This window comes from Mirounga leonina, unplaced genomic scaffold (genome assembly GCF_011800145.1).
Source record: "Mirounga leonina isolate KUSES-001 unplaced genomic scaffold, KU_Mleo_1.0 Mir_125, whole genome shotgun sequence".
Lineage (NCBI taxonomy): Eukaryota > Metazoa > Chordata > Mammalia > Carnivora > Phocidae > Mirounga > Mirounga leonina.
In genome coordinates this window covers 79466887-79483935 of record NW_023270305.1, presented here as the reverse complement: position 1 = coordinate 79483935, position 17049 = coordinate 79466887, and the positions used below count along the sequence as shown (strand labels likewise).

The window sequence follows — 17049 nt, the reverse complement described above, 5'->3', positions numbered from 1 at the left end:
TGGTACAAGCGTCCATTGAGAGACTGTTCTGCACAGATGCTGTGCTTGAATGAGAGAAATTCAGTATGATCTTCTTATTAGGTGGGTAGAATTAGGCTCTGAGAAAGTGTCTGCTTCCTGGAACTTCATCTTCACTAGTTTTTATTGGTGCAGGCATGACACGACAGAGTTTCATGGACTAACTATAGGTGTGCCAAGGAAAAGCATGCACCCCTTGCCATGTTCACCTTGGAAAGCAAATAATCCTCTTTTCAAAATCTCAACTCATTCTGAGAGCCTCTCGGTGTGAAAAGCTGACCTGACATTCGCAACCTAGCCTAATTGCATGAATGAAGAGCCTACCAAGTAGAAACTAGTGAGGCAAAGAGGAAAGACATGGTTCCTCTTTTCTGTGAGGTAGTGAGACAAGGAAATCAGTGACCACAGCATAGTGTGGTAGGTGCCCACGGCGTTCTAGAAGTCCAGGAAGGACCCCTCCCTTCATGGTTAGGGAGGTGAGTCGGGAGGGGTCTCAGAAGACTTCTCTGAGGTGAGAAGGTGACGTTGGGATGGTGGGAGTTAGTCAGGCTAAGAATTAGGGCAGAGCTCTCTGAGATGTTCAGGGCAAAGCTCAGAGGGGCAAGCCACCTGATGGGATATGGAGCTGAGGGTCCCTGTGGCAGCACGGAAGGCGCACCCATGGGGGTGTGGAGAAACCAGCGAGGGGTGCAGGGGCCAGAGGGGAAATGGCTCTGGAAAATGATGCTGAAGACACTGGTCTTTAGCTCAATGCTGAAGCGGGCCACCATGCAGACTTTAAGCTGGTAGAGAACACAACTGGGCAGTACCTTGGAAAGAGGCAGCAGCAGTGAGGAAAATGTGCTGCTAAGGAAGACGTGGGAGCCCAGGGGCATTGTGAGAACTGGGTCAAGATGGGAGCCTTGGAAGTTGGAAGGAGAGGGAAAATCTGAGTTCACTGGAAGATAGATAGCATGGACTGGAGCTGTAGACCGAGGGCATGTGGGGTGTGGGGAAGGAGATCTTGAAGAGGAATCTCAGATGTCACCCTTGGCCAGCTGTGTGGACAGTGATGCCATTTGCTAAGATGTAGGATACAGGAGGATTGGGATTAGTGGAGGGAAGGTGGAGGGAAGATGGAGGACCCACGTGTGCATTTGAGGTGGTTGTAACATCCAGACCAAGGTATCTGACAGAAGCTCAGGTCAGATCTGGAAGCCATCTCTGCATGAATGGTGTGGGAGTCGATGGTCCAGACAGGCTCCTCCAGTGAGGCAGCTTCTTAGAGGGGAAGCAAGGGTAGGTGCAGAACAGAGCCTCGCCCACAGCATTGCTGGCTCTGACCCATCCATGCAGCCGTGGCTCAAACCATGCATGCATCCCACAGTGGTCTGTGAGATTCAACCATGAGATTATTCCAGATGTCTAAAAGGGGCAGTGATTATGAACTTTGAACAGTCTGTTTCATTCTTACCTAGATCCACAGAGACTTTCTAGCCAGAAAGCACAGCCCTGGGACCAGTGCAGTACATAACCCTGCCCTGTAGGCAGGGGCCAGCATGGTCACGAGAAAGGCTGTTTTGTGGCAGTGAAGACAATTTCCTTGGCCCTCACATATTTCCCAGAAAGAGGATTGCCAGTGGAATTGCTGTGCATGCCCTGCCTCTCGAAGGCTTCAAAAGATAAGGATAACTATCTGTAGAATTAGTGGGGAGGCTGACATCTATACTCTTAAAAGGGTGTTCCCAGTTCTGAAGTCTTGAGTAACTCCCTCCCTGCTCCGTGAGAATAGCGACCAGCTTCTTCCACGCCTTGTCTCCAGCCCCCAGGACACTCGCTCAGTGGGTGAAGGCCGCTGTGCTGGAGACATCTCCACTTGCATCTCAGTGCGTCCTCACATTGCTCCATGGATATGAAGATGTAGTTGCTTTCCAGTTTGGCCTTGTCATTCCCAACCCCCGAGGCCACTGCCATGAAAGGCCCTACTTTATCTCTGGTCCCCCAGCCTCCTCCTACAGGCTCTGTGGAGCTTGGTGCGTGTCAGCGGAGGGCGCCAGGGCCTCCTACCTCCTGTTACCCGCCCTCAGTCTAGGGAACAAATAAAGCTCTCATGCTGTGTCACGGGGGAGGATTACAAGGGGTTTTGGTAAGCTGGCCCTGTTTGCTCGGTGAAAGGCTGCTTTCATTCCTGAGTCCGGGTGGCTGCCAGGCCGCAATGCAGGCAGCCTCAGAGTTGTCTTCCTAACGCCACAGGTTGCCTTGGCCCTGGCCCCCTTGTGGTTTGGCAGGCACGTGCTCCTTCTTTGCCCTCTCTGCTGTGCATCAGTATGTGGCCAAGACGCTGGCAGAACAATGAGCACACACGGCTTTCCTGTTGAGCAAGGCTGCGTGGGAGGACCAGGAACAAAAACAGGAGAACAGGAAGACAGCTTAGGTTGGATTTCGTAGCCTGCCTCCGCCCCCTGCCAGGGCATCATCTTACCCATGGCTGGCTGTGGCCCATCTCACCTTCTGTTGGCTGGCTTCCACTTCACGTCTCCTCCCTTCAAATAAGGCATTCTGGGGTGATTGGAGGACCAGGTGAAGAACACGGTTCTACATGCCACATTGTGTGGGAAGGTGGAGCATCCAATGGCTCAGTGGCATCCATTACAAGCTTAGGCAAGGAAATCTTTGGAGGAAATCTATGTATCTATTGACATGGAGGAACTTGGTTCCTTCATAGATGATTCTAGAGGCCCCATTTTTTTTTAAGATTTTATTTATTTATTTGAGAGAGAGAGCGCACACGCCTGTGCCCATCAGCAGGGGGAGGGGAAGAGGGAGAGAACGAAGCAGACTCCCCGCTGAGCAGGGAGCCCAACATGGGGCTCGATCCCAGGACTCCAGGATCATGACCTGAGCGGAAGGCAACTGCTTAACTGACTGAGCCACCCAGGCGCCCCCAGAGGCCCCGTTTAACCTGAGTTTTATCTTGGTCTACTTACCTTAATCAACCTTTGAGGAAAAAAACAAAGAAGAACTAAGAAAAGTCTAAACATAGATGCAAGTATAGGAAATTAGGCCTCTACAGAAAGAGGGAGGGACCCGACGACAATCTTTGATGGGGCACGGGCCCCTGAATGAACACCCAGCTTCAAGCTGATGGGAATCTGTCAGATAGGCACCCAAACAATTACTCCCCACTCCTGCACAGCCAGGGTGAGAGAGAGATCTGGGTGTAAGCTACAGCAAGAGTTGCTGAGGTTAGTCCTGAGGAGGAGACTCTCACACTTGAGAATGTTCTGCGCAGCAGTGCGTGCCGGGAAATGTGTGAGGTCGTCAACACGCTGACTCCGGCAGTGAGATCCCGCAACGGCCGTCCGGAGCGGACTCATTTTTTTAGATGGATTGCCTTTCGGTATTTTGTTTCTTGGCTAAGTTATTTAATACGTCACACATCTTGGTCCAGATGCGCGGTGAGGACAGGAGGCCCAGCTGCCGCTGTTGCGAGCCCCGTGGGAGCCAGCCAGAGCCACTCGGGATGAGAGCGAGAAGGAGCCGTGTGCTGAGGAGGGGAAGCAGACCGGCCCCCCGGCGTGCACAGAGTGTGGCACGGAGTGTGGCACGGAGTGTGGCTGCCCCGTGGAGCCAGCAAGGAGCTGTCCTGAGCCCGGGGTTCTCTGCCTGCTGGGTGGCTGCACTCTTCATCTAAGACAGAGCTCAGCACCCGGGGTTAAACGGGGTGGGCCTAGCTGTGGTTCTGCATTTTAAAAAGGGAGGAAAGAGGCACAGAACTCCCTCAGGGCTTTTGTCAGTCTGTGAACTTTGAACTTCCACGGAGAAGAACTTCATCTCATTCATTTATTTTTCCAACCAATGTTGGCCTGAAACTGTCCCTCCTCAGTACCTAGTGCAAGTACCAGGAATGCATATATGAACGGGGCTGGCCCGAGGGACTCCCAGTCCAGCCACAGAGACAGTCCTGCCCTGGCAGGGGACTGTGCTGGAGGTGGAGGTGAGGGGTAACTCAGAGCCCCAAGTGCCAGCACTGGGTCTGGATGTTAAGCATCTGGTGGCTGACCTGGAGCCTGTCACCCCGGGGAGGCCACACACAGACACAGGCCGCCTCGTGGGAGCAGATGCACCATAGGCCACCGCACTGTCGCTTCCTGCGTCCCAGGCACGGATGGCTTCTGGAGGGTGGCAGAATGTGTGTTTGAGAGAGGCTTTTTCCAGAAGGCTTATCTGGAAAACTGGCTGTTGTGGCTTCTCTGAGGGGTGTTTTGAGATTGGTTAATTAATGTTCACGAAATACACAGGGATCTGAGGATAAAAGGCCCTGAGGAAGGGCAGGCAATTACGATCATAATGTTACTGGTAATGGTCCAGCTCATGGCGGCTGGAGTCCAAAGACCCCCCTCTCGGCACTTCTGCCACACTGCCACCTACCCTGCCATCAGTGGGGGCCTGAGTGTGCACGGCTAATAAAACAGAGATTAAAAACCAACCATGGAAAAATCCAGTAGTGGAGAGGGATTTTTCATCTCTTGACTTGTAATGAGGGAAAACTTTGGCACCAGCTCACGTTACTTAATCGACCTCTCATGATGTGATAAATGGCTCCATGATTACCACCTAATGTATGTTTATGGAAAGCAGGCACGCGCCAAGAGAAGTGCCAAAACCTGCAGGTGGAAAGGAGCCTGAGCTGTGAGCGCCGGAAGCGAGGACTGCTGGGTGGGTGGGGTGGCAGGTCCTGCGGAGAGCTCTGACCCAGGGTGCAGAGCTCTGCAGGGAGGGCGTTCTGAGAGCTAGCGTGGTCACCAGGGCTGCCTCATTGACATTGGGAAGCTCGAAAGATGTGGCATCAATAGGGGGAAAGACTTCACCATCTTACAGTGAATGATTTGTCCTTTTCCTTCAGTGTGTACAACCCCAGTGTGAGCGCTTGCCCTTAGGCAGTGTCTGGGCCAGGTGCTTACTGGGGGGAAGCAAAGCAATCTCAGTTACGACCTGGTTGTGTGTCAGGCCACGCTGAAGGCCTTCTGCACTGACCTCTCCAGATGCTGACGCTATCTCTCTGTCCGCTGTGGCTAGCTCTGTCCAGTCTCAGCAGGTGTGAGGGAGGTCTGGGAGGTGCCAGTGTCCGAGGGGCTCATAGATGCATTTTCCAGTAATCCCACCAGGCTAGACGCTCTGAGACAGGCACTCGCTGGGTCAGGGTGTGCCCCTCCTCCGGGGGGTTCTGTCTCCCTGGCTGGGACACCCAGAGAGCTAATCAGGTTCTACTGGCAGATATTCCAGTGACTGATGTGAATGAAGATGATGATCGCTCACACACACTGAGCAAATCCATCAGTGAAAAGAACCAAACAGGAGAGATTAAGGGCCCAAAATGGCCCAATATTGGAAAAAGAATGTTCCATTTCAAGTCATGCTGAAAACTCCCCAGGAAACTCAGTGGTCAAAATGGGCAGCTGGCTCTGAGAGCTCCTGATTCCCATAGCATATGTCTCATTCCTGCCTTTGGTGATGCTTGGATCATGCCTAAATCACGGGCATGCCAAGTGGTCAGTACTTGCTTGTGTGACACCTGGCTCAGCCGCCTGCTCTGTCTTGTCTCTCCTTCCCTGCAGCTACTACATGTTGGAAAACAGACCCAGGAACATCTACGGCATGGTCTGCTACTCCTGCCTCCTGGCACGCCCCCACACCAAGGAATGTGAGTGCTCTTGTCCTTCCGTCAGAGCGGTACTGCTTCCCCACTGTTTCTCTCCTTCCCCTGGGTGTAGAAGGAAGCCAGTCCCAGCACCTGGACAGATGAAAGACAGTGAGGGCAAAACCAAAAACGCTCCCGTGGGCTGGCCAGCCTGGCACAGACCCCTGCAGGGAGGTTCGCTGCAGCCGAGCTAGCAAGTGAGAGACAGGTCGGTCACCTGCCACCTGGCGTGAGTTTTCGCATCTGTAATGTGGGGTCACAAAAATCTGAACCCCCCTCTCATGCAGTTCATGGGAAAACCAACGAGATCATAGTTGCCAAGGTGTTGTGCAAAGTCCTGCAAAGCGCTAGATGATTTTAAGTTCTCATACACGTGTTTTCAAACCAGGTAAGGCTGAGGGAAAGGTGAGGAGTGGTCACAGTGAATGAACCGGATTCCACGAAGCCCATGTGAGCAGTGAGGCTCACAAGTTCAGAGTCCCACCATAGGCTGTTTCTTTCCTGTTTTCATTCTGGTTGATCCTCACTGCATGTATCTGTGAGGAAGGGAACTCTGCTCCAGAGAATGTAGTGTGTAGCCACTTGGAACTGTGGTCTGGAGAGACACCATGGAGGTGGGTGGGTGGATAGCTGGTCCCTGGGCCGCAGGAGCCCTTCCTTGCTCTCCCCCAGCCCCACTCCCACTACAGGGCAGAAGAGGGGCTGTGCGGGGACCCTGCCTCTCCCAGCTCTCTCTAAGGCCCCCACCCCATGTGCTCCCAATAATCCTGCCCAGGAGAATAGACCAAGGGCCTGCCTCTTAAGAGCGGTGGGAAGTGGGGAAGGAGAGCAGGAAGAGAGGGGACCACCTCTCCCTCTCCTTCGCCTTTGGGTTCAGGGAGAGGAGGTACCCAGGTGAGCATGTGGCAGGACTGCCGGCGGGGAGGGGGGTACCCCCTTTTTCCTAGATTGCTTCAGTAGATGCGCCCGCAGTAATGGATTTGCATGTCTTTAAAGCGGAGCTTTGTACCCAGCCACATGCTCATCAATTCACAAATTAGAGGAGGCCCAAGGACTCTGGGCTGCCGGCAGGTCCTGTGGTGACGTCAGCCACCGTACCACTATCTCCTGCTGGGGGATCCCAGCCGATTCAATACCAGACAGTTCTGGGCTGGAGCCCTTACTGAGATGTCAGACACTCCCCACCCATGTTGAAAAGGCTCTGCCTGTGGAACCCGGAAAACAGCTCACACGTGAGGTTTGTCCCTGTGCGGGACTTCCATAACCACCTGGCCGGCTGGAGGGGCACCTCCCTCCTCTTGCCATCTGATAGTGGGGTCCATGGCATGAGGAGAGAAAGCAAAGCCCCTGAGCCCTGGACACTTCGAGAATGAGTGCATCCCTGCCCTAACCCCCAGCCCTGAATTGCTTAACTGAAAACCAGCTCCCAGTAAGGCCTCATAGCAGGCTCGTAGCAGCCAGATCTAGAAGAGGCCAGCAAAACCAGTGAAACTTAGAGTCAGGGTGCAAGCCACCAGACCTCTGTGTGTCCGTATGGGATATGGGGAGAGACGACTGGCTAGGCCTTGTCGGGTAACATGGTGCATGGAGCCTGGGTCAGGGCCTCAAGTGTGGACATGAGTGTTACTCTCTCCAGCTATGGGTTCTGCACCTCCCCCTGCAGGCATCCTCAGTCCAGAGATCTTTTGACCCCAAACCCTCAGGAGCAGCAGATAGAACCAGAAAAGCTGGTTATGACCACAGCTTCCACGAAGACCCTGGGACTCAAACCCCGGGCTGCCCCTGACAGCGTCACCCCAGGAAAGCAGGAACTGAGGGAAACCTCACGGATCATGACCCTGATGTCGGCTGGCTGCCCAAACCCCACCAGGCACCTTCCTGGGCCTACAGTCAGTGGTCAAGAGCGCCTTTGCCTCCAACCTAAGACACTTCCTCTGGTTTTGATGTGATTTCCCTGGGTCCTTGCTGCACGAAGCCACCCTGAGTCAATAAGTAGCGGATTGTGCAAAGCCATGGTCAGAGAACTTGGCACAGACCCTAGGGAAAGCATGCAGTGTGTGTATTAGGTCTGGGACAGCCAGGGGTGACGGGCAGCTCCCGGGAAGACGCCCATGCGGGAGTGAGCCCTGGGTGCCCGGGTTGGGAGCTCCTCAGCAGAGAGGGCCGGCTAGGAGCTACTTCAGCTCTCCCCCACCCTCAGGGGCACTCCCTGTCTCTCTGTGCGGCGACTGCTCTTCCATCTTAGAGGAAGAGTTGCTTCTCTACGTGGCTCTGTGAAGTGTTGGGCGATGGGGCCATTGGTTACAATCATCTTGCCTTTGAGCCAGTTGTCATCCCTGATGAAAACAGAAGTTAGTGGAAGTTACTACAGAGGCTGGTACTCAGGGACCCTAAAATACCCTGCAAGCCTCGAAACCTTCCTCAGTGTCTATTTCCTCTCCTGGACAATTGAGAAAATTATACCCTCTCAGTATGTCAATAGGGCTGACACATCCACGCCCCAAATACCTTGAGTACTGAAAACACAAAGCAAGTGTAAATGAGGACTCTTCTCTAAACCACTAGAGTGCAACAGGGAGGCCCCCAGATGCTCCGGGCACCCCCAGAGTGCTGAAGAGCCTTGAGAGAAGGGCCTCCCCTCCCCCCCCTTGCCCATCAGGAAAGTGTAGGGCTTCCTTCTGGACGCCGTGGTGACAGAAACCACTTCCATCCCATCGCTGTCTGTCCTGGAAATCAGCACCAGATGGAAGAGAGAGAAGAAGCCCTTCGGTTATTTTTCAGTGAAGGCAAAGAACAAGAAGATCCACTTGGTAAACCAGCACTGTCTGGTTTTCTTTCTTTCCTGAGAAATAAAGTCCTGAGAACTCACGCCTGAGAGCTGTCTCGTAACGGAATCCGTGTTGTGGCTTTGTGAGCGTGGCTCCACCCCGGGTCTCCCAGGCCCACGCAGGCCGCACCTCACTTGCTGACCTCCTGTCCTCTGTCAGCTCCCCTGGGCCCAGCTGGCAGGAGCCCTCCCTCACAGAGTGCTGGAGGGACCAGTGAGGCAGCTCTGGGCCTGGGGACTCACTTGTCCCTTCGGCATCATGTTTATCATCACTCCTCTTCGTTTTTATTAGACACTGAGCCCTGTGTCAGGCCCAGGATGGACTCACCTTTTGGAAAAGCCTGCTCAGGAAAGCTGTGGCAAGTTTCATTCAGATGCCATCGTGCAATGCCCAACAGTGATGCCACTCAAGTGTGAAGCTTTGGCATCCCCAAAGGCCCAAAGGCCAGCTGTTTCTAACACAGTGTTTCTCAAGCTGGGATGCGTACACCTGTCACCAGGGTCCTGTTAAAAAAGAGATCCTGGCGCAGCAGGTCTGGGGTGGATGCCCAGACTGCATTTCCAGCAAGCTCCCGGGGACCCTCACCTTGAGCAGCCAGGTTTGAACGGCTCTGCCCATTGTTCCAGGATCCGCCACTGGGGGGCGCTGGGCCGACGCAGCAGCCTGGGGGCACCCTCGCCAACAACTAAGAATCAATAAACAAATCACTCCTAAAAATCCAACCTGCTTGCCCCATGCAGAGAGAATCCCAGCAGTCTTTAATACATATGGCATGTTTATAAATTGTGTGGATTAACAAACCTCAAAGGCCCCGTAAATCCTGTCATCACACTGAATAGAAGTATTACTGCATTAAGCCACGTGCTTACAGTTCTCAAAATCCTTTTGAGGAAAGTGGATGAACACCGTGCGGAGCCCGCCACCTCCCGTACTTACTGTCCCAAGTCAGTGCTGCCCCGAACACACCATTGAGCTAAGCAGAGCCAGGCCCTACTTACTTTCGTTTTAATGTAGACTTCGTGTGGCAATTCATGGCGATTTTCTGGGACTGCAGTTTTCATCAACCCTCCCTTACTCCTATCCTGCAGGATCTCCTCTCTGCTTATTCAAAGCTAAGCTCCAGTGGGAGCATCATGGAGGGTAAGATGGATCAGTAGTTGACCACCCAACAGAAACAACCACTGAAGAACATTCTCATCTAATGATCTGTTCCAAGGAGGCCAAATGAACCCAAAACACAGGGCACATACTGGAGCAGAAGGAAACTGTCCAGACACCAAATGCTCATGAGAGCAGAGCGGGGCCTGGAACAGGGAACTTGCTGTGCAGGGAGCTGGTGGCCGTGGCATGCTGTCCTGGGGCACCTGTGTGCGGAGATAGACCTCCAATCATGAGGTCTTCCAGCCCACCCTCCCTCTCACCGTGGGATGAACAAAACATTCCCCTGGTCAGCTCAAGGATCACGGAACAGCCGAGCACAGACCGCCCAGCGCCTGCAGCCCAGGGCCCTTCAGTTGACACTGGCTGGAGCTCAGTTCAAGGGGAATGTCGTACATCAGGGTAGAGGCCCTGCTTGCCACCTGAGCGAGGACAGGAGCCGCCCGCTGGGGGTGATGGGGCGTGCGTTACTGATGTGCCCCGGCCCGCATGCAGTGTTTGCTGCCGGCGCCTGGGGAGCAGCCCTGCCAGCCAGGCGCAAAGGCATCTCGCAAAGTCAGTGTGCAGCCAGGCTGTTCTCATTGTTCCTCCCTGGACCACAGGCCTGGGCGCATGTGTGCCCCCAGCCCCTGTCCCCCAGCCTTGGCTGGCAAGTCCCAGCAGAAAGGGATAAGAAGAGACAAAGATGACAAATCCACAAACAGATCCCACGGGTATTTTTTTTCCCTGAGGAATAGCTTAAGCTCCCTTGAGTCCCTTACCAAACAGATAGATTAGCTTTGTTTTCAGTGTCAAGTTTGCTTTTAAAAAGGAAAGCAGGTTCTGCTTGAAGCCCTGCCCCACGTCACTTTCCCCACTTGACTGGATGCCGTTGAAGCCTCCTTTGCTACACTGGAGGGGAGCCGCGTGGTCTGCACACGGCAGAGCCTCCAGCCCCACGGTCGGCCACGTGCACGAGCCCTCGCAGGGACAGGGGGAGGGGGGCGCACCTTCCCACCAGCACCTCCCAAGGGGCCACTGGTTCTGAGGCCAGGGGAGAAGGCTAAATGGAAAAGCAGAGAGTTGTCGTGAGTTTAGGGGTAGGGGGCCCGAGAAAGTTTCTGCCTGTGCTCCAGAAAGGCAAGCTAAGAAAGGCAAGTCTAAGCTCTAATCACCAGCAGGGCCACTCCCTGGAACCGCAGGCGCCGGAAGACCCAGCAGAGGAAGCAGAAGAACTGCCCCTTCCAACTGTCGTTGAAGGAGGAAGGGGTGTGACCCCGGGGCCCGAGAGCTGGGGCGGGGTGGGGGGCTGGGAGTAAGGTGGGCAGCCTCTGCTCTGAGCAGGTCAGCTCTGCAGTCTGCATTCATTCAAGGGCAGCCTGTGCTGGTGAGCACTCGGGCCCCATGGGCAGGCCTGCTTGCACCCCTCAGCACGCCTCTCTCTCATAGTGGGAGAGCGAAGAAGTGGTCCTGGCGACCAACAGCTGAGAAAGAAGGAAAGAAGCAGGAACCACAGAACTCATGGTGCCCTGCGGCAGGGAGAGACCGCCCCGTCCATCGTGTGGTGCTCTGAGCCCACCAGCGTCCACACCTGAGGCAGGCCCTCAGGGACAGAGACAGGTGAAGGGGCCAAGGCCAGGAGCTCCAGATAAGCTAGGTCCCTGGGCTCCAGAAGCAGCAAATCCCCACAGAGGAGACACTTCTGGTGCTGAGAGCTCAGACTTGGCAAGACAGCTCCCAGCATGGGCTGGAAGCGCGGCAGGGCGGCACCAGCAGATCCCGTGCTGGCCAACAAGCCTTCCTGGGCTCCCAGGCCAGCCCCGGTCCTGGAGTTGCTGGGGAGCGTATGTGCCTCACAGCCCTCAGGGCTTCCCCCACGGTACGTTGTTTAAAGAGCCTGCAGATGACATTTCTCATCCAGCGGCCAACAGTTAAATTCCCAGCCAACCCAAGTGACCGACGGGCCGGCTCTGAGACCTACAGCACCTCACAGAAGTGCAGTTACCCCAGGAGCCAGTCCTCAGCCTGTCCCTGGGCCCTCCCAAGCTTCCCTCTATTTTAGTTGCAGAGATTTCTATTTGTGAAAGGCTGTAAGGAGCAGATGTTTCTGGCCCTGCTCTCCCATGTCCTTGTCTCCTGACTGGACACAGATGTGTGGCTAATTCAGCAGGACTTGCCTCACCGGTTGGCTGTGGTCCCTGTCTCTGAGTTGCCCCATGCTGTGTGCGCAGGCGGCTTTAGAATTATCATCCACAGAGTGTGGTTTCTCCTGAGAAGCATCTCTTAAAGAAAACGTCCCTGTTAGAGACGGTTCTCACGGAAGCCTGGAGGCTGGCTGACCAGGGTCCCCGAGTCAGCGTCACTCCTCCTTGCTGGGCGGGCTATGGGGACCAGGTGTGTGACTCTGGGGAGGCCAGCTCACCCGCCCTTACTTGGGAGTATGCAGGCCCACTTCACAGATTACTCCAGCACGCGTACGGACAAAAGCCAGACAGAAGGACGCGTATTTGAAATAGGATCATTTTTATCAACAGCAGAACTCAAGTCCCACCTAAAGGAAGATTGACCATCAGGACGCCGTGTTTTCTGTGGCAGAACATTTTTGCTTTGTTTTAACCAAACAATTCCTTAGTGACGGGATTGGTCACAAAACCAGCTTCCATTTCACCCCTGCTAAAGTGATACTTTTTAAATAGAAAAGGGAAGTTTTATGAGTCACAGTTTTGAGGGAAAGCAAAGTTCATGTCTGCTCTTAAACTGTTCGGTCACAAGTATTTAAAAAAATGAATCACAGGAAAATCCTAAAGGAAAACACACCAAATTGTCAACCTCAGGTAGTGAGGCTATCAGTGATTCTTTTACTTCTTTCTTGTGTTCCCTTTTTCTCCTGATTTTTAATAATGGCACATATTATTTTTATAACTAGAAAAAGTATTAAAAAACATTCTTATTTTATGTAATTGAAGAAATTTCTCAAGTATTATTTCCCCCCACTCCTTCTGTATATATATGGACTTTTCTCATCTCTATGGATGGCCTATATTTTACCTCTGTTCATAGAAAAATTGAGTTGGTGAGGCACCACTGTTGAGTCTCAGCAGATTTACCTATGTGTCTTCTTCCTGAAGAATAACTCTTGGGAGGTCAGAGTGCTCGTTAGGGATTATGAAACACGCTAAGAAATGAAAGTGTCCCCTGTCCCGCCGCCCCCTGCTGCAGCGCCTGTGTAATCCAGAATTCTAAATCCCCTGGCTCTGCAGCTGCACCTTGCTTTCCATCCTTGAAGGTGGGGCTCGTCCAGGTCATCCCGGGGAACATGAAGTGACTGGGTTCCCCTTGCAGGTGCAGGAGCCAGCTCCGGAGTCTCTGCCAACTTCCCCAGCACCTCTGGCAGCAGCACCCTCTCTCCCTTCCAGCACGCCCACAAAGGTAAGGACCGTGCTTCTGCAGCTAGCCAGCTGTTACAAGTAAGGCACTTGGGTGAAAGCGAAGAGGGAGGCTGGGAGCAGCTATGAGGAATGGCAGCAGGGGCTCCTTGGTGCCCCCAGTAGCGGGAAGCTGGTCGTGATGTCCGCAAGGAGTGGAAGCGATCTCTCCATGGGCACCGGGGGTCCCTTAGAACACACTGGCAAGAAAGGCACATCCTGGAGCCGCAGGGTGGTACTCAGGATACAGGCGGCTGGGCAGCAGAGAATAAGCTTCCCAGCCGTGGCTGGGCCACAGCCATTCTGTTGCTGGCTTTCAGATCAACCTGCAGAGCCCAACACTTAATATTAGTTTCCGAGAACTACATTTTGCTCGTTAATCCCTTAGGGATGGAAAGGCTTTGAGGAGGGTGGAGGCCCCCGAGGCCCCCATCTCTCTCAGATCAAGGCCTCACGCTGGTCCCTGCTGCCATCGGGCTGTTTCAGTGCCATCCATTATTTAAGCAGATTTAAGGCCCAGGTCTCAGTGAGGTTCGGGGTGCTTCGGAGTCCCACAGTGCACTCAGCACGCTAGCCTCGGCATCACGCCCCCAAACCTGACCTTGCATATTCACAGAGCATCAAAGCTGGAAGACTTTGCTAGGATATAGGAGTCTCATTTCCACCAGGCCCCGAGTGTGGGGTGGGGAATAGCACACAACACAGTGAATATTAAAGCACTTATATCATCCATACCTGGCATCCAAATGATGATTTCTTGCAGACACACCCCACCCGGGAGGACGGGTGTGGACTGGCAGCGCTGGGGCTACGAGCTCTGGTTCCTCTTTCCAAAATGGCCTCGGCCTCCTACAGAGGGTCCCTGGTGCTTTAGATCTTGTCCCTTTCCTGTGGGAATGGTGGGTCACCTGGATCCTGCCTCATGAGGACCAGAATTCTGTTTGTTAGTTCAGAGAATGAGAGCAAGCAGCAGGGCATCGCACGTGTCGACGGCAGGCGTTATTGGGGAAAACAGCGAGAGCCCCCTGGGGAAGGGACCCCCGTGGTGAGGTGACGGAGCAGAGGAAGAGGTGTGGCAGCCCCTTCACCACCTTTGCCCTGGGAGTCTGATTATGACACTTAGGTTGAAATTGCATGAAACACAGGATGGCGCCAAACCAAGAACAGAATCTCTGGCCCTCCGAGGTGACTTCTGCTTGGATGGAACTGTCTTCATGACACTTGTTCGTGGGCTTCTTCCTCTCTGCATCCCAACTCACCCAGGGTTCCCAAAGTAGTAATACCAAGAGCAAGCACCTCAGGAACAACTGAGCAAACCTGAAGCATGGTGTTCCAGATAAGTCTGGATCAGCCTCAGTTAAGGCCAGCCATGATGGTCAAGGCAAACTGTAGGGTCTGGGATTCTGAGGGTCCCCTGGAAGTGTTCCCTGCCACAGGCACCGCGGTCTTCTCAGAGGGTGGATTCTGCGGGGCTCAGGGGCACCTGTAGGGAGTCCTGAGCCCCGTGTTGCCCTCTCTCCCTGCCTCCAGCAGAGCTCTCAGGCCAAGGGCACCTGGCCACAGCCCTGATCATTGCCATGTCCACCATCTTCATCATGGCCATAGCCATTGTCCTCATCATCATGTTCTACATCATGAAGACAAAGCCTTCTGCTCCAGGTGACTGCTCCCCAATGCCCCCCACTCCCTCCCCGCAAATGCTTGCTCTCCCACGGTTCCATTCTGTCAGCTTACCCAGTCAAGCTCCTCACACCCTTCCCTTTCTCCAACCAGCCTGCTGTACCAGCCACCCAGTGAAGAGTGTGGAAGCCCAAGTGAGCAAGGAAGAGGAGAAGAAAGAGGCCCAAGGTCTGCAAACCAAACCCCCACAGCACGGGTGTCCATCCCAGGGTGGAGGTCGTGTGCTCCGCTCGCCAACACCCGGAAGCCTGGCCTCCCAGCTGCTGGTGCTCTCATGCCCCCTAGAACAGGGCAGCAGAAAGAGGCATCGGGGTCCCCACATCGCGCCCTAAGTGTGGTGTGGCTTAGTCACGGGGCGCGCCCTAAGTGTGGTGTGGCTTAGTCACGGGGCAGGCCTGCTAAAGAGGAAGTAAAGAGAAGCAGGGAAGGATGAGTTCAGAACCAGGGACTGACTACAGCTCCCTTCCCCTCACCCTCATTCTTTCCACTTACCTGCAGACAGTGTGGTGATTTTCTCTGAGAAGGACGAATTCGAGAAGCTGACCACAGCTCCAGCAAAGACTGCCAAGAGGTAAGTCAAGCCAAAGCAGCCACTCGTCGTGGGGTGGAGCAGCCCCCAGCCCCAGGTGAGGTCAGGGGTCCTCTTGGGGTCCTGAGCAGAAAGGGGAGTGCCAGATGGGGAGCATCCCGAGAAGCCTGGCCACTGGTCTGGAGGCTCCAGAGGGAGCAGGACCCTGGGACGAGGAAGGCAGGAGAGTACCAGGCCTCAGCCTCACCTCTGACCTGCAGCAGGGGCCAGGCAGTGTGAGGGGCAGGTGGTTAACACCTTGCTCCAGGGCCAGCTGCCCGCCCCCGCCCCCCACCTTCCTTTTCAACATGCACCTTCTGTGTGCAGACCCAAAGCTTGTGAGTGTCCCCTTCTTCTTCAGCAGCAGCCCATGGCCAACAGCAACACTGGTGTCACTAGTGCTAAAACCAGAACTGGTTTCCCGAAATGCTGGACAGCGCTGGTGATGATGATGGCTAAGGAACGTTCGGTGCTAGGTCTGTGAGTGCCCCACGCACAAGGTGCTAATATTACCCCTGATGGTGGCAAGCCGAGGTTTGGAAGCTGTCACGTGCCTGAGGTGACACATCCAGGAGTAACAGGCGTCTGGCCCCACAGCCCGTATTGTGCAGGCTCCAGACCAACCACTAACACTTGCGAAGTGAGACTTCTTAATGAAGAATTTTGACATACGAGATTTTTACCATATTTAGCACACATTAGGATATAGAATCAGCCCTGGCTTTAATATCTAGGGCAGACGGAAGTAAACTTTTCCTTTGCCCCCTTACACGGTCATTTGGACTTGGTCCTGCTTAGGTTCCACAAATCCACCCCATGGTGTCAGTCCCCTGTCTGGCCTCTACCCCATTGGCCATTCCAGGACCCCATTGTGCCCACGTCATAGGTGGGACACAGAGGCCATGGGGGGCCCCAAACTAATTATAGGAAGGGCAGAGGGGCACTGTCTCCTGGCCTGCAACCTTCCCAACGTGGGTGAACTCTTGCAAAGCCTTTCATTTTTAGGAATGATCATGACTCCAGACGTTTGTGTAGAGCTTTGGCATTAATCAAGCACTTCCAAAGGTGTTACCTCATTTAGAAAACTCCAGCATCTCTCAAGACCCCTGTTGCAAGGGCAGGAAGCAGACTTAAATCATGAAATCTGTACATGCTGGGAAAGAAAAGAAAGAGTGGGGGTCCCCCTGGGCAGTCCCTTAGGTGGCGGTCATTTCCTGTGAGTGCTTCTGTTCCCGCTGACCCCCCATGTCAGAGCCCCGGGCTGGGCCGGGCTGCGGGGGCTGGCTCTGCAGTGTGCCTCCCTGCGGACGAGTTTCTCCTCCACCCTCCCGTCTGTGCAGCCTTGTCTTGTGGCAGCCTTCTGTACCTCCAGGCTTTGCTCTTTCTCAAAAGTAGGGGATGGGGTACTCAAAGGGCAGGGATGTGTCCTATGACTTAAAAATAATACTTGTTTCATATGCAAATGTCAAAGAAAAATGAAAACCAGACAATTGTGCTATAAAAGACAAGGCACAGAGCTCCTGTCCCCTCTGTCTGCTCCTAGGCCTTAGGAAAAGGACCTGGGGCCATCAGTGGTCTCTGGGGACAACCGTGCTTTTGTTCCTAGCCTGCTGGGTGGTGGGGGAGACAGCAGCAGGCCAGCCAACTCCGAGCAAGGCCCTGAACCTACTGGGCCTCACCTTCATCTGGCCTCTAGGGTTGCGTTTGAGTGTG

At 54.2% G+C, this 17049-nt stretch overlaps 1 protein-coding gene across 7 annotated transcripts in view; it reads left to right on the top strand.

Annotated features, from left to right (window-relative positions):
• Positions 1-17049, top strand: part of EDAR (ectodysplasin A receptor) — a 107461-nt gene that overhangs the window by 76582 nt on the left and 13830 nt on the right. For 5 of the 7 annotated variants that reach the window (XM_035001922.1, XM_035001926.1, XM_035001923.1 and 2 more), the window contains 4 exons: positions 5616-5701; positions 13006-13092; positions 14622-14936; positions 15267-15339. In XM_035001922.1, coding sequence (XP_034857813.1) covers positions 5616-5701; positions 13006-13092; positions 14622-14936; positions 15267-15339 — 561 coding nt within the window. Of the gene's footprint in view, positions 1-5615; positions 5702-13005; positions 13093-14618; positions 14937-15266; positions 15340-17049 lie in introns of all 7 variants that reach the window. The other 2 variants (XM_035001928.1, XM_035001929.1) reach the window with 2 other exon arrangements.